Raw genomic sequence first — 27,030 nt, forward strand, 5'->3', positions numbered from 1 at the left:
CCAATGGACTGACAAAAAGCTGTATTCGTTTAAAGATCAGGTGGCACTCTTTCACTCTCCTTTCTGGAAGCATTTATCGTTTATGCACAACACAGCCCCTACTTTTACGTACAATCGGTGTAACTAAAACTGAATTTGTTATTTTAACTGTTTCAATGGGGACATTTTTAACCGCACCGACCAGCCATAACAGGATGTAGGCTTCACCTGCTCTACACCGTAACGTTGAAATAAGAAGGATATAGTGGCCCGACATTTGGCTTTTATTCAAAATCTCGTGTTTGCTCTGTGGCGAATGAATGGGCCGAAGAATAAGCCAATCTCTGGCGAGCAGCAGTCATCGAAGCAGCAGCAACAGCAGCACCTGCCGCACAGATTCTACGACGTAAATTGAGGTTTGTTCAGGTGAAGCGATGACTTAGAATGGCATATTCTCTCCTGACACGTCAGTCAGGTATTTCCCCTCAGCCTCTCCTCTCTCTCTCTCTGTCTGCGTTTTTTTTCCCCCCAGACCCACTCCACTCCTCAGTGTGCACTCACGCATAACCTGGGCTCACCTGTATCGCCTCTGTTGACATTTCAATACTGTTGCCTGGCGGGCAAACAGTGCCAGTGAAAAAAAGCAACGATTTGCAGCGGCTGTGACGAAGCGTTCGTTGTTCGCCGGGCGGACGCTCTGCCTCGCGTGAGCCACGACCAGCATGCCCCCCCCGCCACCCCCCTTGTGAATTCAGTACACCCGTCATAGCGGTGGAGTGGAGTTGTATTATTGTTGGAATATTGCATTGCGCTAAGTGGCCCGCGACACAAAACACACTGCCACAGCCAGGCGGCTCGTATTGTGTGCGTTGTTTTCCTTCTTTTTTTTTTGCTAAGACCAGACATGCCGCGCCTATACATTGTATTACCGCAAAATAATACAATGTATAGGCGCGCTGTGTTATGCGCAGATGCTGCCGCGGTGGTCATGGTTAGCGGCGCGCTCCGGACTTGCGATCTAGAGGTCCGCCGGTTTGACTCCATCCTCCGGCGCGGCAGTTGAAACAATTGGCAAGTTTGTTTGCTTAAATAATATATATTGCTCCCGCTGAACAACATTGAAGAGTAGGCCAAATATCGTCTACGAGGGCTCTCTATGAAGCTCCCTCCGGTGGAGGCTCGTCCACCAGCAGTGGCGTGAGTTCGCAATCACAGGGACGCACCTTAACCTCTCCGCGTGTGCGGGTTCATCGGTCGGTCGCGCTGTTTTGTTGCAACGCTTCTTCTCGTGCCGTCGCCTTGTTTCGAGCTCGCGTTCATTACGTTACACGGGCAGTGTGGATGCGGTCGTCTCGGTGATTAATAGATACGCAAACTTGTTTTAACGTTGGTGCAGATGGTGTGTTTAAAAAGAGTGTCGCGTATGTAGCGGCGTAATCACAATGCACATGTACAGCCGCAAGAGTCAAACTACTTCTACATGGGTTTCTTCACGGCACTGTTGCGGGTCGTTGATGCTATTTTACCATACTTCACCGCGCTGGTCAGTGCGGGTTGTATGTATGTTAAACTTCTATTGTACCATACGTAGCCAACCGTGATTATTGGAGGTGCGGGAGAAAGTTAAGTTGGGGGGGAGGGTAGATGTGGGGCATAGAAGTAGAGCACAACATAGAAGTAGAGTACAGTTTGTGAGATCTGACGGAGGTCCCTGGCCATTTCCCAAAACCTGGTCTCTCAATCTTGTTTTCTGGCATCTTGAGGCACATTTGTGTTTAATTGCTTAACAACAACAAAAACTGACGGTGTCATCCCATAAAGTGAAGACAAATAGTTTACTTGTAAACATTTGTTTAAGGGGTTTCTTAGAAAGCAAAGCATGACGCATCTTTCATTTTATGCATTTCGGATGCAGGACCTTTTAACAAGAAAACAAATTACGGTGCACATTTCGCCACATTTCATTCTTGCAGTCTGGTGCCACTTGAGGGCTGCCTCGTATCTGGATCTGACCCGGACAGTCTGGCAAATGGCACCTGTGTTCCGGATGGCAGCATGGATGGATTCGCACCGAGGTGTGGTATCGGCTTTGCCGTGTTGAACTTTCTCCCTGTACAACTCGCAGGCTTGGTAACAAACCCCCTGCCGAGACATCAGTCCAGCTCTTTGGTTTACAGTGAGGAAAAGGCAGCATACCGTATTCCACGTACAGTAGAGTATATGCACAGCCGGTATGCTGATTATTTATATGGAAAGGAAACGGATTTGAAACATGCCTTTTATTTATTTCCCATTGTTTTGCGTGTCGCTTTTTTTGTTGGTTAAAAACGGCCCCGCGTGACCCCGCGCGAGCCAGACAAGGGGGCACAACGACATGGGGGGGTGTGTGGGGTCGGCTGGGTTCATTCCGTGCTCATTCGCGGGGCCTCCGTGCGTGTGCGTGCGTGCGTGAGCCATGTGGTGGAGGCTTGGGGGCGGTTTGGGGCTGGTTTGGATGGTGGGAGGATGGGGGTGGCGGGGCGGGGGGACGTCTCAACCGCAAGCAAAAGTGGTTCGTCAGGCCTCTCGTTCCGCGATGTCACTTTGTGTGCGTGCACGAGCGGCGGCGGCGGCGGCGGGAGAACCGCAGGAGGTGAGGTCCTGCCAGCCATCCAGCAAAGCCCGTGTCAGAACGTCTTCCCGGCAGGGACAGGTCAGGCGCGCTCGGGTTGGATCGGGGCAAGGGCCAGGGGCCCGCGGCGCGAGCCGAGGTCCTGTCGTCGAGCCGTGCGTGTAGCGACGCGAGCCGCACTGCTTGTTGTTGTTGTCATTACTGCCCAGAACTGACCTGGCCGTCACTTTGACGGCGTAATTCAAGGTGAGGGCGAGCGTTGTGAGTGAGTGAGCACGTGCGTGATTGTTGTGTGTGCGCCTCGGGTGGATTTTTGTTTTTAAGTTTCTAACAGCCGTCGTGTTTATCCCCGAATTCGCACGAATTTTGTGCCGGTTGTTTTGTATTCACATAAACAACGTCCGCCAAAAACGCCGTTGCCAGCAACTTGCCAAATTAGCACGTACAACTTGTTCGGGGTTAATTCTGTGTGAGTGCGTAAATACAGCCGAGCGACTCATCAGTACAATTTTACAGCTTGTTTCCCCTTTCACGGAGACGCGCACGGCAATCACGTCATGCTTGTTAACGTAATTGGGGAAGAAGGAGTGATAAAGGCCCCTTCCCAGGACGAGAGGAGGGCCTGTGGTTGGTAGCGGCGGCGGCGGCGCAGGAGAATCAAATTGTCCGCTCGGATGAGGACGGGAGACGGGGCGGGGAGAGAAGCCACTCCTCCTCCCGGCTGCCCCCCCCCGACCCTGGCCTCGCTCTCTCGGGGTGTGGACGCGTTGCGTCTCGCCGCTCGTAGCTCCACGGCTGCCATCTCCCGAGGTATTAAAATAAAAGGGCCGGGACCTAACCAGGCGTGGGAAGAAGACGAAGAATATCCTCACAGTACTGCTGGAAGGAGGGCATAACGGCACGTGCATTGCTCGAGTTAGTGTGTCATCGCCGGGCGGACAGAATCCAGTTACTTTTAATGTCCTCGGAAGACTTCACAGAATTCCCAGGACAACGGCTGCCTTAAAGAGAGGATGATGCTGGGAATGCCAGGACAGGTGGCAACGCTAGGCCGCTAAAAGCCGTGCCAGGTGCTGTGCCGTATCGGGGAGTGGTGGGGGCCCAGGAGAGAGAAGTGAAAGTGCCGAGCGTGCCCACACAAGCGCATGGCAACGCGGTGCCGAGGGTTCTGCCCGTTTCCCATGGTGGGTTTTTGTTGTTGTTTGTTGGTGGTGTGCGTTCTCAAAAGAAGTGTAGCGCGCTGATTGGTGTTGTTTCTCACGGAGAGCGCTGCGTGAAAGAAACTGTGGCGTTTTTTTTCTATTTGCGGCGCCGTGTTGTTATATAAATGCGAACCCTCCAAAACGAATGCGCTACATTTGAACTATTCGTGCCGCTCCGTGCCGGTGTTTAAGCTGGAGGCCGACAAACCGAGTTTGGCATCGTCGTTTAGTCTTCCGAGTGTTCAAGCAGCAGCTCTTCTGTGAGAGTCAGATGTTCCGCGGAACGAGAGACACCTTTCGTAAGAAGGTGGCACGGTCCGAATACTCATGCCCTCACCTGGCTTTACCTTCCTGACTAAAACCGTGCAAAAACCTTCAAATTATTACTGTACTTCCTTTTTTATTCTCTCCATTGTTTTCAAAATACCTCCGGCACCTTAAGGCTGCTCGTTACTGTGTGTAACAAGCAAGTCCTTGCTGTGCAAGCACGCGCGTGTGTGGTGTGTAACTATGCAGCCTGCACAGTGAAACGCGCATGAACCTCATGCCCTTTATGAGGGGTCTCAATTAGTGTACCTGCAGGCTTGGCACGGTTTTCTGGTCTGTCTGGTTAGCCTTGCCGCTCACTCACACCATCCCCTGGCTCCCTGTTGGGGGGGGAGGGATAGGGGGCAAGTACCCAGGCACAACGGTGCAGACTGTGTGAGACCAGTGGCTTAATACACGGAGGTGTTGTTTTAACGTGCATTGTGCCACCGTGGAGCGACATCGCCTCTTTTTTGATACGTGTCTCATGTCACGTGGAATTGGAGTCGCGATCGCCGCCGCCGCTGCGTGTGCGCTTCTGAGCTCGTGCACGTGCCGCGACCCCACAAATGACACTCGCTATGGGGAACGACGGAACGTGAAGCCCGGCTTGACCCACCCCCCACACACCCCGCGTACGCCGTGTGGAATGAATTGTTAATTGATCAGTGTGGCTTTGGTGGGATGATCTACTCCTGAGCCTCGGCGAGATTGGGCGCCATCTGGTATTTATCTACCAACTCTGAACTGGAGGTTGTGTGCACCCCTCCCCTCGTGTCCCTAGCAATTAGGGACGATTCGTTCCGATCTACTCCGAAAAAACCTGGCACCGCTGCCGCCGCGCAGGTCCGAGCGCGATGAGCTCGCAGCAGCAGCAGCAGAGATTCCCTTTCCGCCTTGGGCACCTGAGTGCCTCGCTGCTGTTAGCACAGCACGTCGCACTAAATAACCCAATATGCAGCCTGGCAACAAGAGCACTGGAGGGCCTTGCGCACAACACAGTGTGTGGGAGCGCGCGCACACACACACGCACACGTGTGTTTGTGTCGCACATTTGTGCCTGAACCCGGCGACCTGAGGTTTTTTTGGCTTGCAGCATTTCGCGCAATATGCAGCTCAAAACAAGAAGAAGGAAACACTGGAGGGTCTTGAGTGGCAAACATTGTTTGTGTGGGTGTGTGTGCACGTGGTGCATTTGCGTCTGCTTGTGGTAGTTGGGTGGACGTAAGGATGCTGCCATCATCCCGGGAGTAAAAGCACACACGTGCCTGGTCCTCATGGAGAACTCATTATCCAGCAGTGGATTGAGAATGGCTGCTGCTGCTGATTCTCATGCTGCTGCTGATGCTGCCCGTGACATATTTTCAGACAGGGACCCTGTGACTGCCCAAAGTAATCTGATCAGCTGATGTTTTCCCAAAAGAGAACGCATTGGTCTGCTTGAGAGACTGCAATTCAGAAAAGACGTTGTTAGAATAATGTTTCTCTTCCAAATTGCAAATGTGCACGCTGTAAAGCCTTACTTGCAGGCGGGCTGTTTAACGCTTTAGCTTACTGTTCCTGGAGAAATTATCTTACAAATGCCAAACTCAAATTAGTTCACGTAAATTGATTTGATTAGCGAGGCCCTGTCTGTTCAGGAAGCCTTTTTCGGCTTTCACACTACATACAATTCTCACGCGCGTAAGACTACAGATCTGTGCTGGGATGGTGAGAACGCTGCTTTCAATCAATTCCTGGCCACGCAGAATCCACATGTAAATTGGCATCTGTCTAATTGAGATTAAAGTAAAAAAACTAATTCCAGCCATTCTCAAATCCACCAATGGATGAAGATCTCCTCTCCATGTCATGCCAGTCATGAGTCTTGTGTTCTATACTCGTACCATGGTGGTCAGTGCCAGTTGGTGTATGTATAGACTGTAAAACCAGTTCCAATATCACTTATCACTGACATCAGCCATGGGCGGGAATCGAACTCGGGGTACAGGGTTCATTGTGCAGTACGCTAACCACTGTGTCACGGCTCATCTCCTGGTCTACTCAACCTAAAACGAATAGATCATGGCTCGTCAGAGCTGGAGAGATAAAGTTAGTCAGGCACGGAGCTGACCACACTACCCCCAATGTGTCATTGTACTTATTAAGTACCCACGATCAAAATGTATTAAGTATGCCCAGCCGTCTACAGGGTTTAATAAGGCGTTGCTGACAAACATCTCACTGGGTTTAACACGAAGTTCCATAAAAACAGGCCTTTGGGAAGCCATTGTTGGATGAAGGCCTCCCGATACACACCGTGTCATTCATGGGGGTTATTTGACCATCAAGTTTATTTTGTTTAACCAGTTGAGAACTCAAGAGACCAATACAGTCTCATTTTCAAGACAGACTTGTGGCATTGGTTTGCCAGTACAATCCCAATCGAGCAATTTAAGGTTAATTTTCGAACTTCACAAATTTTTACCCATGATGCCAACGCGCAATGGGCAATTATTGCGAACAACGCCATGGGTTATTTGTTTTTAATGCTTTTATTATATTCGAACAAGAGCCCGAAACAGCGCATAAACCGCGACGTACGAAGAGGCGCATAGAAACTCCGCAGGTAAAGAAAAATCCAAAATCTATGCTCCTGCACAATCAACGGAAAGGACAGGGGGTGGGGGGGGAAAGTTGGGCTCACTGTCCTACCCAGGTGGGGACCGCGCGTGGGAACATGGACTTACATTTTATATACGCTGGGGGGATCTTTAATGTCCACTGTGGAGCCGACGGCGCGTGGTATTATTACGGTGAATGCACACCGGCAGTAGTAACCAGGGCGGCCACTGGAATTGAACCGCGAACCTTTGCGACGAGCGGCGAACCCGCTACCGCCATGTCGTCACCGGCCATACTTCAACCGTGCCGATCGGTGCAGGTTGGTGAAATCGGGGTACGTGGACGTGGGAGCATATAAGTGCAGTAGAACAACCGATTTTGCTATGCTGTTAACTGACTTGCTGCCCATCGCGTAGCCCCAAAGTCTACAGCAACCTGTGTTGCGTGGTTGTCACCCATCCAAGCGCTATCCATATCCAGCTAAATCCCGCCCGGCTAGCTTCCGCCATCTGACGAGACCTGGCGCATTCCGGGCGATTTGGTCATGGGCGAAGTGCTATGCAATGCTTTTACATTCACGCGCCACTGGGCGGTATCAATATACATAGAGGTACGGACATAGCTTCAGCTTGTGTGGTCCCTACCTCTTTGCAAAATAAACATTGCCCACGCCCCTAGATCAGCCATGTGTCGTGGCACTTGCCTGTAATTCCAGCCATTTGGGGAGGCAAAAGGGTTGGTGGTTCACGAAGAGATTCGCGAGGAGGCCAGGAAATCACGGTCACAACAAATGGGTTGATGAAGCCATCCGAATATTTGCCAGCCCACGGACCCGTCTGCACTACTTACCAACTCGCCCACCCTACTGATGTAGGCGGCAGGCTCCCGGTTTGTAAACCCTTTTACCGCCTGCATACCGATTTTCAAAGCAACAAAAATGACATCCACGTTTTTTTTCCTTCTTCAGAAAAATGTCTGAAGTGGTGTGATTAGCTCTGAAAATCGATATGCGGTAAAAGGGTTTGAAAATTGGCGGCCTGCCGCAATCGTGATTGGGGTGAGACTCAGCTCATCATCCATCCAGGGGTCTATAAAATAGGTACCACTTTGTGGGGAAGTCAACAGTGGTTGTCCTATGGATGGCCTTGCCCCCGTCATGGGAATGCGAATTTTCCACCACTGGCTCGGGGTTGTGAACAGGAGACGAACGCAGCCTTGATAATCTCGTCTGAAGCGGGACATCACTTTGACTTTGGCACGCACGCATCTCTGCCAACCGATTACCGTTATACCCTCTTAATGCATCGGGATTTTACGAATCTTAGCAGCGTTCATTGAAGCGCTGTCGTCCCGACAGTTCTGTTCCTTCACCTGAAGAAGGCTACTTGTGTTGTGGCCGAAACGTCGTGAGAATTTTATTTTATTATGTTTTATTTCTATTACTTTGTTTCCATTCTACGTGACTTTACCGAAAGAACCAAGAAGAAGACATCGGGATTTTCTTTGAGTACTCCTGGCTAAAACTTGCGAATGCATTTCTCTCCTGAATACGAGTCTTGAGGCTTGGTGAGCCTTTCCTGCAGGAATAACCCACGTTATTATGCTTTCCAATGTGCATTGCGAATCACACTTCAACCATCATGAGGATGATGATGGTGGGTGTAGGATGTTCACTGCAGTTACGATGGAGTAATAAACTGCCCCAGAGACAGAAGCAACCCGCTTAACGACTTATTGTCGTTAGTAGCGAGCCTTAGCGAGTACCTAAAGCCGCATGGTAAATGATGAAAGTTGCGCCACATACGGGAGAATCCGTATCACTTGAGACAATGCGCGCAATATTGATAATTCAATACGGATAAGAAAGGAACTCCGTGTGCAAGCACTGCCATTGATCATCCATCCAGGTCTGCAGTCCTCATCATTAAATAATTAGAGATTCGCAATGAAAAAAAAACATTGTGCCATGTTCACTAAAGAGTCAAAACGAAGGCAAGAGGCCAAATATTATCCCCCACTTAAAGTGAATTTAAGCGTGTAACTTGCCAGTGCCTGATTGTCTAAGGCTCTTGCCGCATATGAATTTGTCAATTCTTAAGCTCGCGTTAACTCATCTAATTACGGCTCTGCCATGTTTAATGCTCCTGCATGGGTTGGTGCTCTTTTAAAGGGGATACAACTGGAGGCCGACCGAAATTCGGCTTCGGTTTCGGCCCCAAAAGTTGGCAAATGGCCTCTTTCGGCATAGTTTCGGCTTCGGCCGAAAGTCAGTTTTTAACTTTCGGTCTGGTTTCGGTTTCGGCCGAAACTGATATTGACTTTCGGTCGTCAACCAAAGATCTATTTGTAGAATATAACGCGAGTGCTACGTCTATCACTCTACCTATCGGCCGGTCAGTCGGCGCTTGGCAAATCCTATGCGATAGGCTGCAAACACACACACACGTCAGTAGCAGCAGCTTGGGAGCGAGGTTACAACCGCAACCATGGTCTGCTTAATGTATATACGACCGGTCAACAGCAGCCTGCATTTCCATCCATGGGTGGAGTCTCTTTGGCGGGACGACAACAAAGTGCATCTGTTGTCTGCTCCCAGCTGCCTGCCCGCCTTGGCTTTTATGTGTTGCGTTCGCTTCAGTCTATACGCGTGTTGATACCGAGATTCTAAGTCTGACAATATTGATATTCAGTTAGTTAATAGTTCCGTAGCGAATTGGTGATAACGAAATTACGAATCTGAGTGAAGTCGAAAATTCAAGTTAATAAACGGAGCAGTTAATCACGGTGAAGAATGTCGAAACCATGCGGTGTGGGATGACTTCACTAAAGTCGATCCTGATGCAAGCAAGGCGCAGCAACCTGCTGGGCGAGAATGCGGAAACAAAACTGTTGTTTCTTAACTACAACATTCGTTTGTTTGGATATAATTACTAAGTAAGCAACACCTAAAGATTTGATATTAAGCGACAACTAACCGCAGGCTCTGAATGAGTAGTTCTAGATTTATTTTTTTAATTAAAGTAGCATTGCATCATGAGATATTTAATACATCTTGTGTTCGCTAAGTTCTGTTATATACCTTTCTGTTTCGGTTTCGGCCGAAAGTGAATTTTTAACTTTCGGTCTGGTTTTGGTTTCGGCCGAAACCAGAAATTCTGTTTCGGTCGGCCTCTAGATACAACATTGCCTTTTAAAAGGCCGGGGGGGATTCCATTTAGAACAAGCAAAACAATGTGTGTGTGCTTTGGCGGACACTCGCTAGAGAGACGTTTTATTCTGTGCGGAGAAATTAAAACAGTTTAGCGCCACCACGCTCTTGCTCGTTAAGCGGGGACGCATTGGCCGAGGCACTTAGCCAGCCTCGGTGTATATCGGCCGTGATCGCGAGCCCGCAGTAATCCCGTCTGCGTTATCTCATCGCTCGTCATTCTTAGCGCCCGGGCCGGAGCCAGAGAGGACGACGCCGCGTTGATTAAAATGAGCCCAAGAGGCACACAGAGACTTGGGGGAGGGGCGGGGTTTGCCTCAATTCCAACATGAAGTAAAAAAAATTATTACATTTGGTCGAACTAAATTGATGAGGAGCAGATATATCCTCTTGTTTTTTTTTTAAACAGCTGAGGGTAAAATATACTAATGGGATGATCTAATTATTTAAAGACACTGTTCCGCCAGCAACGAGGCTATACTTGTGGGGGAACAAAAATGAAGGGACTGCAGTGGCAGTCGTATACCATACGCGTATGGTCATTTTGTCAATCCACTGCTGGATGAGGGCCCTTTCACCACGCTCGTGTAGTTTGTGGGGCTTGTTTGACCGTACTTCGCCACGTTCGGCAGCGTCGGTTGGTCAAGGCACCAGTGGTAGATGAATGCTTTTTTTTAAACTTGCCACATTTATCACAAACAGAAAAAAGTGTGCTATCGGCTGACATTTCAGGAATTGGGTCTTCTCAACAGCAGACTGATCCTACATGTACATGCACTTTACGACACTGTGTACATGTACACATACATTTATGTATTTAATCCACTTACGTACACACAGGCACAATAAATATAAATCATATACATCAGTATTGGTTAAAAGCGATTTTGCACGGGCATTTAGTATCAAACGAGGAAGCACATTAATCAGTGTTTCAAGGAAATTTGTCTTTATGATGAAGGTGGAGGAAAAATGCTAATTGAAGGTTTAATTATTAATCGCAAGACTTGGGCACTTTTAACCCATTCCTTTCTGCTGTGCGGGTGGCAGGGCTGGACCGTGACTGAAGAGGGCCTTTTTGGGGGTCGGAGGTCAGCTTGGGGTGCGCGGCAGCTCTCATCCTCCTCCTCCGGGCATTGCATGGACGCCACTCGCCAGCAGATCCGTGGCCTCACTCGCTGACGCCAGGGGTGAAAGCACTGAGACCCTGGGGAGAGAGTGAGAGACCCCCTCTACCGTGGAAGATGAAGGGTGGATTTGTTTTGGCTTGAATCGCGCAAACTCTGGAAACCGGACGACTGCCGTGATCATCGCAGATCTTTTTTGCGTGCTCGTAATTAGGAATACAAATCTACCGTGTCGGAAGACCCTGACTTGAAGCTGAACATAAATACCGGGATATTGTTTTTTTGGTTTGACTTGTGCGAAGGCTCAGTGGGTTCAATGTTTTTTTTCCACTTGTGGTGGGAGTGCCAACGACTGTTTGGCTGTGAAGCATAGCTGAGCAAACTGAATCCAGCCACATTACTGCGCCCTCCCTCGCTGAACCTTCACTGTGCTTCACTCTACTCTTCCGTGGCCACGGTCGTGGCTTAGGACGGTGGCCGCTGGCAAGCGGTCGCTGCTGCAGCTCACCCCCCGCTCGGAAACGTCGCGCTGCAATGATACAAACCAAGCGACGGGGTGCGCAGCGTTCGCGCGGCAGCGCCCGGTGAACCGTCCTGGCAGACAGTGCATGGGACTCGCAACCGCCGCCCGTCGTCCTCCTCCGACGATGCTACCTGCGCCGCTGACGCCGAGTCCAGAAGTTCCACGGAGGCAAGCGGGGGGCAGCGCCCGACGCCCTTCCCCGTGCTAGCGTCGCGCAGTGTTTGGACCATCGATGACCACATCGGAGGCGCGACGGGGCTGCGAATATCGCTGAGGGAGCGTGTTCGACGCCGTGGGGGCATGCGGGCGCGCGCGTGAGGACGCTCGCGCGCGCTCGTGTGCGAGGACCGGACCCGACCCCGGTCGCCGGCCGCGGTGACCATGGCCAGCAGCAGCAGCCTTAGCAACGGCGGTGGCGGCGCCGGCGGAGGAGGAGGCTTCGTCGGGCCGAATGGCGCCAGCGGAGGGTTTCCCATGCCCGTGCCGTACCCCTTCCTCTTCCCGGCGAGTTTCCCCGGATCGCTGGCGGGACACTACCGGCAGCAGCAGCAGCACCAGCAGTACCAGCAGCACCAGCAGCAGCTGCAGCACCAGCAGCTGCAGCACCAGCAGCAGCAGCGACTCCAACAGCACCACCTGCGCAGTCCGCATCCGCCCGCTAGCCTTGCCCCCGTGCTGCTGCCGCCTCCTCCGCTGCCCATGGGATGTGGTCGGAGCTCTTCGCCCAGCAGTGAGTAACACACGGCATTCGCACAGCGGAATTTAAGCCGTTGTAGTATTATTGTTGTTGTTAATGAGGGTCTGCTTTGATTCCTGTACTTCAGTGTTTCTCAAACTTGTTTCTCCCGCCGACCAGCCAGCCTCCCCACCCCTGGTGGCAAAACGCATTCACTATAAATACCAGTCATAGAAAATAATTCGTATTACCGGAAATTTTTTTTCTTCTTCTTAAACGCAGCTATAATGGGTTTCTTTTTAGGTGGTGGCATTTAATTAGGGTAGTTTACCTAACTTAATTTGTTTCAATAAAAAAATCATGAGTAAAATCAACATTGTCATCCTTGTCCGGATCAACCTGCATTTGCATCACAGCCTCGCAGACCACCTGGAAGACCATTGCGGACCACCCGGTGGTACCGGGAACCACACTCTGAGAACCGCTACTGTAGTTAAACCTTTGTGGGGTGTTGTTAATAAAGCATCAGTCATGGTCTAGCCACCAACTGGACGGAGGTCCTCTCCTGAGCCTCTCGGCGTGATCTCAATCGTGCATCACCATTTCCTGAAGTTTATTTCATCTGCCATACAATGGATGTTAAAAAAAACTGCAGTGCACAGGCAATGCTGCCATTGTATATTTAAAAAGAAAACCCACAACAAATTGCTCAATGCAACTGTGTGGCTTGAAAAGGAACAGATATCTATCAGGAAACGTTTTCTTTGTCATAGCACATAACACCTCGTGCTATGAAGTAGGATCATTGCCCGAAAAAGTCGCCTCTCGTATTTTTGTATTTTATGGCACTGTTAGTGACGAGCATGAAGCGGCTTCGTGTGCTGTGGTGAAGGGCCATTGCCTGAACGTCACTTATCATGTTTTTCCTTTGAAGGCCACAGTGGTGTTTACGAACGTGTTGATTTTTTTGGTTAATTGAGCTTCTGCATCGCTCTCAATTGCAGCATCACCAAACGGTTTCTACCATTGTATAAATGGAGGGGTAGGGGACGATCTGCCTTGTGCGTCTTTTTGGGGGAGATTTGTGACACTGCAGATGTTGATATGGAGGCCAGGGTAGTATCTCTTGCATGGAGGAGCTGTAGCCGAGGGGACGAGGGCATGAGGCGAACATCGGTGTGCCATGGCGGTGAGATGTTAACTAGTTCGTCTGGTATATATGAGGTTGGTTCGATCCCGACACTGACGCTTGTATATTTGGAGTTTGCATGTTCTCTCTCATGTTCTCCCCACGTGTATTTTACACCGATAAGCCACTCCGTTAAGCTTTCATTTGTGACCATGTTGCTTCTGAAAAAGAGCTATGTAACTCAGTGGGCCTTACCTGCTAAAATTAAAATAGTTTAGTTTTAGTTTTTAGGATCGGTTTAATATTCAACCGGCGTGGGCGTCAATCCCAGCCTCTCATTATTTGATTACCGTCACCTTCCCCTGGCTACAGCGTCTGTCCCCTAAGCAACTATTTTTAACTTAATTAATGTACAAACCATTGCATTATTAATGCAATATTAAAGCAAATATATTGCATTATTAATGTACCGTATGTGTTATTTTAACGGCGTATCGTGTGAATGCAAACTTTTTCGTGTTTAAAATTATGTCTCTTGACTTTTTATTCAGCCCACAGGGAATTTTAGTGGGGGGCTAATGTAACGTTTCGTTTTCTCCCCCCCCCCCCGCTAAAAGGAGGGGGGGAGGTAAAAGCCCCCTTCTTTCTGCCCTCCACCTAACCCCCCTTCCCCCTTTCAAAGTGGTATCGACTGTGCCGTGGTGTGAGAAGAGAACATTTCAAAAATTTTGGTTAGGGTCCATCCATTTAGTACGTACGCATGGAGGGGGGGTTGACCCAAATGCGTACGCTTGCGCATGGGGGGTGTACTGACAATGTACGTACCCATAGGAAACGGGGTGGGGGGGGGTGAAACCTCAGTAATAATTTGTCTACATTGGCGTTCAAATGAGCCACAGTTCAGTTTCTTCAGCTGTCAGACAACAAGTACTACCGGGAGTTGTAGGGCTGTGGGAGAGGTGTCACTTGTATGCCACCGTGCCCCTGACTGCAGCTATCAGGCAGCTCAGCAGTGAGTCTGACATGGCCTGGCGGCCTGCCCCATGGGTCACACGTCCTTCAATCTGGCTTCACTGCAGACTGCCGCTGGCTCACGGTTTTAGCTGCCGCGGTGCTCTCTGTTCATGCTGCTGCTGCCCGGACTTCAGTACTGACACTGGTCTGTGCATCGGTCTACTGTTACAGCAGATGTTCAGTCGACACACTTTATATGGAGACTGGTTCACCGATTTTTTTTTTATCGTGTTTTAAGATCATAATAGACATGTTTTTTTTTAATAACCAGTCAGAATGGATAACACGGTCAAGTATATCTGTTTGTACAAAGCTGTGTGTAAAGCTAGGCCGCAAGCTAGTAAACAAGAACAACAAAATTAAACTAATCGTATTCTTTGGGTCTTTTGGTGAAGTCGCGTAGAACAAAAAAAGATTAACAAAAAAACTACGACGTTTCGATCGCAACACAAGCAATCGTCATCAGGAGGACACAAGAGTGGGAAAGCTGCTGAGGCAGGCTGTTTTAAAGGTTTTAAATGGGTGTAGCCCAAGGGTCATAAATGAAGTGGGCGGGGCTAGTGATGTTAAAGTGAGAAATTTGCATATTAATGTAAGATCGGAGGGCGACTTCCACGGGCGAGGGCGTGGAGGTGGCCATTGTAATGTGAGAGATTAGCATGTCAATGTAAGATCGCAGAGCCGCCGCCACATTGAGGACACGAGCGACGGTGGCTGTGTTAGTGTGAGACATTTAACCTATTAATGTTAAATCAGAGAGTCGAAAATAACCTCTAACATCGGGAGGTGGTAGGATGGAAACATCACAGCCAGTTATGACTTAAACTGGTAAATAACGTCCTTCTAATGATTGCTCAGTTTGTACCCATCTTCTCGGTTGAAATTGTGTCTGTGTCTGTATATATGGATGGCTTCATGAACGAATCTTTGTTGATAGCCAGTGGGTTTGCAGAGGACCTTCGTCTTGGAGAAATCAATTTCGTGTGAGCCCACCGCATTAAAACAATGATCAGCCACGGCCGAGGTATTGGTCCTACTGTGTTTCAGATCTGCCTTATGTTCACGACGGTCCGAGACATGTCGCTTAGTTTCCCTAATGTAACTACTGCCGCAGATACAGCTTAGTTTGTAGACGCCGGGGAATTGCATGTCAGGGATCATATCCTCCCCCTCTTTTTTCTCCTGATGACGATTGCTTGTGTTGCGATCAAAACGTCGTAGTTTTTTGTTCATATATTTTTTTGTTCTACGTGACTTTACCGAAAGACCCAAAGAATATGAATTCCTGCAGTCACAAAAGCTTTAAGTCAAAATAGAAACTAATCGGTTATGGGAGGAAATTAAGTTGGATGAAATTCCTATAATACGTCACCTGTTCGACTGGGTTCAGTTGCCGTTTGAACCTAGCGGACACGAGACAAACTTTTTAAAGGTACGCAACTGAATTCTTTAATGCAGCCGGCGGTGGACTATCTGTTTGCTTAAACACGTTAATATTATTAATCCTTGATCGTTTCTGCATGGATTGAATATCGGCCGTTCTATAGGATTCGGGGGGGGGGTGCATCAAGAAGTGTACGTACGCAGGTCGGGGGGGGGGGTGTAAAATGTACGCGTGCATACAGGGATGGGAGGAAGGGTAAAGTTTTTACAGATTTTTGCGTACCCACTAAATGGATGGCCCCTTAAATTTCTATTCGCTGTGTAAGTGTGGTGTTGCAGGTCTCCCTTTACAAAAACGGTGATGTAAATCAACGTGGGATCTCACATTGGTTTCCTGAACAAGACAAGTGAATTGGAGCAATGTGCAGATGGGTGCTGATTTTTGAACACTCTTGCACGGATGAGGCTGGAATGTGTTGACACACTGTAACTCCGACCATTGCCTGTGATCAACTCTCCCAGAATGCACCCGGATCTCATCGGATCTCAAACGCGAAGCAGGATTTTGAACCTTGCCACTGGATTGGTAACCCCCCCCCCCCATCTATATATATCTAAATGAACTCAGGCCTCCCGTAATGCACGTGATTTCTGCGTGGCCACCCCCACTCTGAATCCCTCCCCCACCCACTGTGAAAAAAGACACTGCTCCATGCAGATTCGAGGCCCTTATGTAGCCTCTTTCTCCCCTATCCTCTTCTTTCCTGACCCCTTGCTCCCATTTGTCTATTCCCTTTCTATCCTCTTACCCCCTTGTTTCCCATAATTTATCCTCTCTCGTTCCTTTCTCTGTACCCGTCCATTACATCCTTCACTCTACTCCACTTCCTGTGGTGTGTCACAGGTACCAATGTTGGTCGTGCTTAACAGCAGCTGTTATAGAGGCAGCAAGGCTCCACTGTCAGCAGAGGGCTATGGAAGTCAAGTCCATTGTCGTGCTATGCTCCAACATCCGTGCTTGCCCGCCTTTACCAACACGCGCTCACCGGCATTGTGTAGCATGGTCAAATAATCCCCATGATCCATACTGTGTGGGGAAGCTCTCATCCCGCAGGATTTACAAATGGGTGGTGGGGTTGGTGGCTCCATGATAGGTGAACTTAATATGATTCTCTTTTACTTCACATTTCATAACTCGGTCTTGGGGTTTATAAGCAGCTTGGGGAGCCACTTGCAAACCCGAGACAAGCTGGTAAACCAGTCTGTTAGAGGGGCCCCCCATTGTGTTACTCATTGCATCCGACTGCAAGGAGAAATGTGCACACATTAACAAAGCAAACATGTACGCGCTGATTGTGCCGGAACGTCGTGTAACGTTATATTTTTTAAATGGCAGCAACAATCATTTGAGCCCTCTAATGTGGGGTGCCACGGTGGTGAGATGTTAACTACTTCACTTGGTATACAGTAGGTCGTCAGTTCGATTCTGACACTGATGGCTGTTTATTTGGAGTTTGCATGTCTCTCTCCCCATGGTCGCGTGGATTTTTTCTCCAGGTCCACTTGTTTTTCCCTCCACATTTAGAATCAACATGCGTTTAGAGTATTTGGCTGTTATACGAAGTGGCTTATCTCATGTGAAAACATGAGTGAAGCCACTTCGTTGAGCTATCACTTGTGGCCAGGTTGCTTCTGAAAAAGAGCTACATAGCAGAGTGGACCTTACCTGGTAAAGTAAAAATTGTTAAGTCGTTAGTTTAGTGTTATTTGTGTCGTTTGGCAAGACGTACAACGTTTTTGCTCCACGTTCTGGGAGCGTCTTCAGCTTCCGAGCATGCGGGGTGAAACATCGAACGTCATGCCGAATGGCACGGAAGGTAACCCCCGAAAAATGCGCGTGAGAGCCGGGCGGTGCAACTGCAAAAATCTATGCCGTGGCGACAACAATACACCGATGCATTCATGGCGTCTAAACGCAACCGCATCTTAGTACGCTTTATATAAGATTAAGAACTGCATTAGGGTGAAAATGGAGTCTGTGGGGTGGGAGGTCAGGGCAGAGACACCGAGGGTTATCTCCAACAACCAACGAGAGTCCACGTTTGTTAAAATACTTGCAAGGAGTGCTTTTTTCAAAGTAGATCAGTGCCATTTTCACGAAAAAATACATACACGAGCCTGGCCATTGGCGCGTTTTATACAACGATTGGCACGATAACCATTTTGTTGTTTTCGTGAAAACATGTCAAGCATCCTCGAATGGCTAGACTAACGGGCCTAATATTTCGCGGGTGTAGCAATAAGTAGCCCATGGGCTCGCTTAAACAACGGCCGCGAGCTCGCACGGACACTCGGAGGCTGCGTGAATTAGTGATGAGCGCGCGGGAGAGATGGGCAGATGGACCACAACATCCCTCTCCTAATAAAGTGCTGCGAAAATAAATGATTCACGGTAAATATGAGCAAACTCCCGGAAACCAATATCTCCGACCTGCAGTACAACCAACCGCGCGTTCCGCCAAAAAGTGGGCGGAAAAATGAAAATAAATGTATATTTGTGCAGTCGACATATGATATACTGCAAGGGCTTTCTTTCTTTATTTGTTTATTTATTTTTGCAATCTGCAGTGTTTCATAATTCATGTTTGCCGCTGATTTATAAAGCTTCTGCAAATGCTTTGAACGGATGGCCTTACATGCCGCGTGTATATCCCACCAGATTCATGGCGTGACAATTCATTTGTCTTAATCAAAGAGCGAGGAGTAATACATCAGCCAGCCCTGGCCCGAGCGAGGGGCTGTAAATCCCATGGATTGGACGTTTTCGGGGAGGGAATTTCCCCACCATGGCCGGCAATGGTACCCAGGAGTCCGTGTCGTGAGAGTGTGGTGGTGGGATATTGATTTTTGTGGCGTGTAGCTTGAAAACTGCCCATTAGCGATTATCCCCATTGCAAACACTAACGGACGTAAATTTATGGAGGAAGCTCTTACTCAGGTGTCGCGAGGTTAAGTTTCGCTCAGGAGAGAGGGTTCTTGTGGAGGGACGTCTCTTAATTATTTTGGATGCTTTTTGTTTTTTCCGTTTTTTTTTGTTTTCCCGATTTAAATACATGCCGCTTAGGGGCGAGCGTAAATTGTTTAAGTCATACTACGGGCGTCGAGTGATATTTCATTGTAATATGTGCAGCAGACTGCATGTCATTGCACAATTAGTGAATGTCCCATTTATTACTATATATAATATACCTGTTCAGCCCGATTCAATATTTTGTCCGAGAAAATATTATATATTGATTTGTGTTTTTGTTGTCAATAATGAAAGAAAATTCATCAAGATAATGAACAGCTTTTTTTACCAGCCACAATTTTGGTCTGCGGCATAGTTAGTTCATCCCACGCCTGGGTTGGTGGTAAGATTGTGTTCATTAGGCTGGCATCGATGCATAGATTCAGAGATTATAATGATTCTGTCGCTCACGATATGAGTGTCGGATCAAGCTTGCGAAAACTGATCATTTATAGCTCGTGCAAATGATACGCAAATTATATTTTACATGTAAAGCTCATGGGACGAATTAAACCGCACAAAAGAGACGGAACAAAAAGAGAAACAATATAAACGAGACGGTAAATGGCAGACGATAAAACTAACGATCGATTCTGGAGTCAAAATTGCACATCTTTAATAGTGACAAATCGCCAAATTGCTGGAAGGGGTAAAACGTGACTTGTGTAGAATTAACCTCGATCTCTTTGACGTGGACGTGGTGACTGCCAAATTACAGAGTGAAGCACTGGTCCCATTGTGATCATGTTTGTGCACAAGTTCTCCACCAAACACTCGCATGCGCGTGTGCGTGAGCACGCACCTGTGCACAATTGCTCAAGTGCATCGAAACATCCTTTTGCACGCTCGCTCGCTCCCACCAACAAGCACCCGCAGCAGGAAGACACCGCTGCCCATGCTAGCTTTCGCTTGCACAGGAAGACAAATACAAATATGCCCCCCCCCCCCCCTAGAGCATTAACAGACTGTTGTGTGCCGGAACGGTACACAAAGGGATGGGTGGCCAGCACCACGCCCGGCCGCCTTTGTCTTCCGAGTGGCGATGTTAACATTGCACCAGGTACTCATTTGAGGCTGGGGAGGCCCAGTACCAGTGCAGATAATCGTCACTGGTGTTGGTGGCCGTGAGTGGGAATCGAACTCGGGTCACCAGGTTCCTAGCGCAGCGCGCTAACAGCTGCACCACCGCTCCCCACACGCATGTAAACACACACGCGAACGTAGCGTGATGAAATTACTTTTAGTGTGTTTCATCTCGTCGAATTTCGGAAGCTAAGTAAGGTTGAGCCCGATTAGTACTGTACTCAAGCCTTATCTGGGAATACCAGAATAGGGTTGAGTTGCGAGGTGGATATGAGGTGACAGTAGAGCAAGGAATTATTGAATCTATCTGTGTGGAGCTTTGAGTGTGCGTCGTTTTTCTCTGGGTACTCCCGATTTCATCCCACATGAAAAAAAACTCGTAACTCTCATGAAATTGGCCAACCATCCTCATGCAAGAACCTCCAGCAAGAGAGCCTTAAGATTCAGTGACACTTTTTTGGTTAAATAAAGGGCATTATTACACAATGGTAATAATACCCTTTAGGGTGGCATCCTAACCACTGCGCTACCGCAATATGAACATGACTTAGAATCCTGGCCACAGCTAACATCAGTGATGAGTGATATCTGAACCGGTCCTGGGACCCCCCCCCAACCCCTTTCACCAAACCACACTGACTAGCGTGGTGAAGTATGGTCAAATAAACGCACCCCCATTACCGACATCCAACCCCCTTCAACCCACACTGACTAGCGTGGCGAAGTATGGTCAAACTAACCCGCATGACCAACATTTATCAGCGGGATTAGCAAAGAGTTGTAAATGAAAAAAACGATACCCATGATAAACTTTGCATGTGCGTGCGAACAACTCAAATTGCCCAGTATCTCCATCATCATCATCGCTTGTTTTTTGTTGAATTTCTTTCGGTCGGCCGGTCGGTCGGTCGGTCGGTTGGGTTGTGAGCGGATCAGCATTACAGACGGGCGCGGAACAATGCCTTGCCACACACGGCTCGTAAACACAGCATTGTGCGCCCTCGGTGGTGGCGTTAATAACACCCGTCTCGCGAGTAGCTTTCATTGCAACAACGTAGCACGCGGCACGTATCCCTCGCTATTATTCGGCATGCGTAACGAAGCGTGTGGCGCCGGCACGGAGGGTCACTGCTTGCCCTCCGTTCTGTAATCTCTCACCGCGCTCGCCCAGTACAGGACGAGTGGAGTAATTCACCCGCCGCTTTGTTGCGGAGTTTTACGGTGGAAAAAATTAACACGCTAAACGCTCAATTTGTATTTTTTTATTGGAAGAATTGCACTTTTCGCAGCAACGGGCATCATTTTAACGTCGCAGAGGCGAGATAATTTTGCCATCAAAATCACCGGCGATATTTTTTTTTAGTCCATTAAAGGTTTCACTTTTTATTTAATTTTTTTACATCATCAACGCGGGCAATTTAACATACGAATATAACAAATGCGTCATTACAAGAGCCGGTCTTGACAATGATTAATTCTCATTTCCCAGCACGCCACCGAGTGAGTAAAATAACAAGCCCTTGGCGGCCTCGCGTTGCTCTCTGTGGTTGTTAGTAATGAGAAGAATTAAATCCGTGCAATGCCTTTTTTTTTAACTGGCGGTGAGGATTACCTTGCGGCTTGTTTACTTTATTCTCCTCTTTGGATTCGTCGTTATCGTCGTCAGCCATATGATCAACAAGCCACTGCTGGATGACAGCCTCCTCCGAGCGCACCACCTCCAACGTTCCTGCGATGTAGTAACAATCCAACCCCAGCGCCTCTGCACACGCGAGCTGATTTCATCACTGCATCTCTCCCCGGATTGATGTGATCTCTCTCTTAGATGTGTTCCATCTTTAGGCTTCCGTTCCATCATCGCCCTCGACCATTGGCCAGTTTTTTTCCGAGCGACGCATGCCGCCCATGCCAAGATGCCGCGTCGAAGCGCCCTTTATCCTCCAATCCACGTGCATCGTTAATTCGAAGCGTCCACCGCTCCACACTTCTTTGACCAGTTTTTGTTCCATTTTCATCCTTAATCGTGATATTCATCATCTGTACGTTATAGCAATAATGATTTGAAGCTTTCGTGACTGCAGGAATCCATACTCTTTGTTTCTTTCGGTAAAGTCACGTGCGTACTTCAGCAGTTTTTTTCTTGCTGTGGTTTTCCCACCCGATGACGATTGCTTGTGTTGCAATCGAAAAGTCGTGATCTATTATTTTTCTACCTACGTGACTTTACCGAAAGAACCAAAGAGTACATTATAGCAAGTAATACACATTCATGATAAACAGTATATGTATATATAATCCATGAATATCGACGTTCTTCTTCGGGCACATTGATATGGAATTATCAAGGTCAGTTCTCTCCTTACCGTGTTAGCCCGTGTTTATACCGTACACGACATTATTATACCGTACTAGACCGTGTTTATTTTAAGGACACAGGCGAAGTGTCGCTCATTCCTGTTTCTTCGGCTTTGTTGCGCACACAACAGAAGTACGTGCATGGCCGCAAATTTGCTTTGCCTGGTTCGCCGAGTGAGCGCCGATTAGACGAGTGTTCCGTTTTTCACTCTCATCGTTGCAGTCGCACTCTGGAGATTAACGTAACTCGACGTCCTGCCAAAGCAGCGTGCTTCCCGTCGCCATGCAGTGAAACCCGAAAGGTTTTTTTTTAATGTTTTGTTGTTTTTCCAAGGTACGACAGTTATATATATGTATATACATTGTAATTCAATAGAACTGGGATTTACAATTTTAATTCCTCATTTGCAAGGGGATCCTGGATGAAAACGAGACAACATTGCACACAAAAACTCATGAATAAAGAAAACAATCAGAGCACTCTAGTCGTGACGAACACTGCCTTGTCCATGTGCACGTATAGCCCTGTATCAATCCAATGCTGGATGATGGCCTCACCATGCCATGCGGGCCATCGTGGCTATTTGACCTTACTTCACCATGGTGGTCTGCGTGGGTTTGTGAAGCCGCGGAGCATAGATCGTGTTACATAGGGGTGCAGTACACCAATGGATTTTGTTACACAGCCCTCTGCTGCCCGCAATGTAGCCCCAACACGGCCGTCCCACATTGTTTTTACACATTTGTTTTTTCACGTATATATATAATAATCTCACTTTTTGGACAACGGCCCATATATACTTTGTAGCTGTTGCCCAAACCCTGAGCTGATGTAGTTTTATGTTATCAGAAAATTTTAATAAGGAAAGGTGGTCACCGTCATTAGCCATGGTTAATCCACTGCTGGATGAAGGCCACTTCTTCTTCTATCTTTAATGATGTCTCTATCCTTGCACGTGTTCTCTAATCCGTGGATTCCTCATTCTCTCTCGCAGTGTAATTCCAAGCAATCATCCCCCTCTCTCTTTGCTTCTTTGTACACTTATCAGTTGTTGTACCATTTGTTTTTGCAATTCATCGTTTTTTTATCAATGTCGTAGCAGGTAATATGGAGTCATTATCATGCTACTCCTGAAATAATATATGCCTCGAGTGTCCAGGCAGACTGCTGGCTGAGCTCCTCTCCATCCCTGGCTAAACGGAATTTTCCATGTTACAGATAAACATTGCATTGAATTTAAACGGTGGAAGATGTTTGGAAAACGCATCACGGATAGCGTTACCGAGGTGGGAGTAACGAACACAGAAGACTGACCACGGTTCATTTGAATTGCCAAACCTTTTCAATATATATTCCTATTAATGTAATTCTTTCACCAGAATAGTCTTTAAATCCCGGAGTATATATACATGTAAATCCTCAAAATAATTATTATTTTGCCATTGTATTACTACATAAATCAGCAGATTGCCTTTTGTGCTCCGAGTACAGAAATATGAGAAGAGTGAACACGACAGCTGTCTCTAATTTTCCGTTGCGTAGCAATCGGTTCTTTTACCAGTTGTTTTGTTAAATTTATCCTTACGAGGACAAATGCATGGTTGGAAAGCGCTACAGAATCCATGCATATTCATTACTTTTATTATTTTTGAGGACACAACAGTTTTCTCCCCCTTGGAAATAACATTAATTCTCTTCTGCCTTGTTAGTTGTTTTGTTATGTTTACCTGCCGCTACGTTTTAATAAAAAAAATCTGGTGGTTATTGAGCCTTGGTGGCTTGTTCGTGCACTTTTATCCTCCATAAAATAAGTTTTGCTTGGGTTAGATTGCTTAAATATAAATGCGTCGTTAAATCCGCCACCAATTAGAAAGGTTTGCCACGTAAACAAAACGTGCCGATTCGTTACTAGTTCAGAACGCTGGTGTGCTGGAGAGTAAACCCACAGCATTTACAATGCGAGTACGACGTTTCGCCGGTAATTACAACCAACCTCATCAATTTTAGTCACGAAAGCCGATGTGTAAAACTGACTTTTTTTCCCCTCGTTTTGATTACAACTTATTAAAAGGGCACAGGTGAAGCATCACTCGTGGGTGGCAGCGTAGGTGCTGTGCAGCGGATTAAACAGAATTAAGTGCTGGACCCAACTTTATTTTTGTTTAGTTTTTCTCCCCCGCTGGGAGCAAAGTGATGTGAATGGAGTCGAGTGTTTTGTTTGTCAGTCCCTATGCAGGATCCTCTGAGCCTGGGCCACAAATGTAATTCTACTTTCTACCAAATCAGTTGCGCTTTCCCATTATCGTGCAATGAAATTGCGTGATCATCGATGTTGTTTTCGAGGTAGGTTTTTTTATTTGGATACAATCAGTGCTTATTTTCAGACAACAGCCCCAAACATCGTTCCGAGAATTAATTCGGCAGGCCAGCCACATCCATCTCGTTTTCGTCCATGATAAATCACACTAAATACAACAATAACGGTGAATCCATGCATCACACTTTGTTTGAAATCTGTTTATAGGATTTTTGAATATTTGATATAATTATGTAAGATCAATTAGCTCGGTTGATTGCATAAGGTGCGAAAGAAGTTAAAAATACATACATTATTATGGATGGGCCTATGTTGTACTCTAGAGCAGGGGTCCCCAACCCCCGGGCCGCGGACCGGTACCGGTCCGTGGCCTGTTAGGAACCGGGCCCCACAGCAGGAGGTGAGGGCGGTGAGTCCGCGCGTGGCCCGCCCATTATTTTATTATTTACCACTTCCGTCCGCGCCTCTTTCCTGCACTGCGCACTTGTCTCAGTCACAGGGTTGGTAAGCCCACGAGCTAACCTCTAGTAGCCAAAATGAGTAAAAAACAAACGTCGCTGGAGAGCTTCTTTGAAAAGGGAGAAAGACCCAATGATGACCCCCCCCCTGGTCCGTGAAAAATTGTCTACCACGAAACCGGTCCCTGGTGCCAAAGAGGTTGGGGACCGCTGCTCTAGAGGTAGTGCCCCATTCCAATGAGCCCTGGGTACAACACAACGCAACTTGGATGTATACAGCATATACATTCAACCTCATCTCAAGATGTTCTCTGCAGTTACTTGAGATTCACATTGTGATCATCAGCCGTGTTCCCTCCACTGTTTGATGAAGGCCTCCCACAATTTGTGTAGCTCCTGCACATGAGCTCGATCTAATTGCTCCATCTCCACGGTAGTCGTCATCTCGTGTTCCCTCCTTTGGCTTCCATTGCCTTACCAGACTCATCCATTGGCCTTCAACCTTTTTTCCACCATGGTGCATCCTGCCCAAGCCCTTACTTTCCTTAACAGTCAATAGTCACCTTCGTCATTGTCATCTATCTTGGCCTCCTACCCACGGTGGCGAGATGTTAACCACCTCACCGTGTATACAGGAGGTCGTGGGTTCGATCCCGACCCTGACACCTGCTGTATATTTGGAGTTTGTGTGTCGCGAGAATTTTTTTGTGTGGTCGCGAGAATTTTTCCCCGGGTCCTCCGGTTTTTCCCTTCGCAATTGAAATCAACATGCATTTATATTATTTGGCTGCTATACATTTCCACGTGATAAGCCACGTCGTTGAGCTATAATTTGTGACCAGGTCTGAAAAAGAGCTATATAGCTCAGTGGGCCTTACCTTGTAAAATACAAATAATTTAGTTAAAAATAGTTTTACCTATTGAGTTGGTAATATGACAGCTTTAAGTGTAAAATATTTTTTCCAATCATTCTTAATCCACCAGTTGATGAAGGTGGCCTCATGCCATGTCAGTCATGGTATTTTTTTGGACCATACTTCCCCACTGCGGTCAATGCAGATTGGTGAATGGCAGGGGAGGACAGTTCTGGTTCTGATATCACTGGACACTGACATTAGCTGTGGACGGGAATTGAATTCCAACTGATAGGTTCACAGCGCAGCGCTCTGAAAACTGTATAACTCCGCCTGTGTAAAATATCGTATAGCTAAATTTTCAGCGTTCCAATGTTGACATGTACAGAACTTTGCGATCTTTATACGAAAGGCACTATACAAAAACATTACTATTATTATATTGGCCGTTTGCGTCTTCAAAATCATGAGCACAGAACATATTACAACGACACGTGTTCATGAATTATTCTGCGTTGGTTATCGGTTGGCTTTAAAAGTAATTATCAGAACGAACACAAAACACAAACTTAATTTTTAACATGGCTCTTAAACACCATTCCAGATTATCATGCCGTCATCCAGGCAAGCCCGTAATGAGTGTGCGCGAAATGAGAGCGGGGTAGCAAATGAGTCGCGGTGTATCTGTCCTCGGCGACGGTGAATACCGGCGGAATCCACCCAATGCGAGACTGAAACTCCGTCGAGCGTAGACGGAAGCCAGGTAATGGCGGAATGTTATGAGCGGCAAGCCGTATGCGCACCAGATTGTAGCGGAAACGCCGGCAAACCTCTTAGCCTCGTCGTATTCGCGGAGCGCTCCTGCCGAATTGGACGGCGCCAGAGTGCGGCGCATCTGCCATTGGGCTCGTGATGGCCTCGCGTGAAGTTAATAAAACGGCAATAAAAACAAATCCACGCACAAAGGACGCGCGCGCCGTAGACGCGCGCGCTCGCATTGTTGCGCCCTTACGCAATGTGGCTCTTTCATTTCACCTGCTTTTAAATCAGGCGCGGGCGGCTGTAAATTTGCTAAACAGTTTTACCGATTTGGCGAGGGGGGGGCGGCGGCAGTGGAAGCGGGTGGACAA

The 27,030-nt window shown here is 47.8% G+C and overlaps 1 protein-coding gene across 5 annotated transcripts in view; it reads left to right on the forward strand.

Annotated features, from left to right (window-relative positions):
- Nucleotides 1-27,030, forward strand: part of LOC116940942 (retinoic acid receptor beta) — a 104,565-nt gene that overhangs the window by 17,816 nt on the left and 59,719 nt on the right. For 3 of the 5 annotated variants that reach the window (XM_032951355.2, XM_076066138.1, XM_032951356.2), the window contains exon 2: nt 10,961-12,290. In XM_032951355.2, coding sequence (XP_032807246.2) covers nt 11,942-12,290 — 349 coding nt within the window. In that variant the 5' untranslated portion in view covers nt 10,961-11,941. Of the gene's footprint in view, nt 1-2,547; nt 2,672-2,958; nt 3,775-10,960; nt 12,291-27,030 lie in introns of those variants that run through there. The other 2 variants (XM_032951354.2, XM_032951353.2) reach the window with 2 other exon arrangements.

The sequence above is a fragment of the Petromyzon marinus genome, chromosome 10, assembly GCF_048934315.1.
Source record: "Petromyzon marinus isolate PM22_M1 ecotype Great Lakes invasive population chromosome 10, UKy_Petmar_22M1.pri1.0, whole genome shotgun sequence".
NCBI classification, from domain to species: Eukaryota; Metazoa; Chordata; class Hyperoartia; order Petromyzontiformes; family Petromyzontidae; genus Petromyzon; species Petromyzon marinus.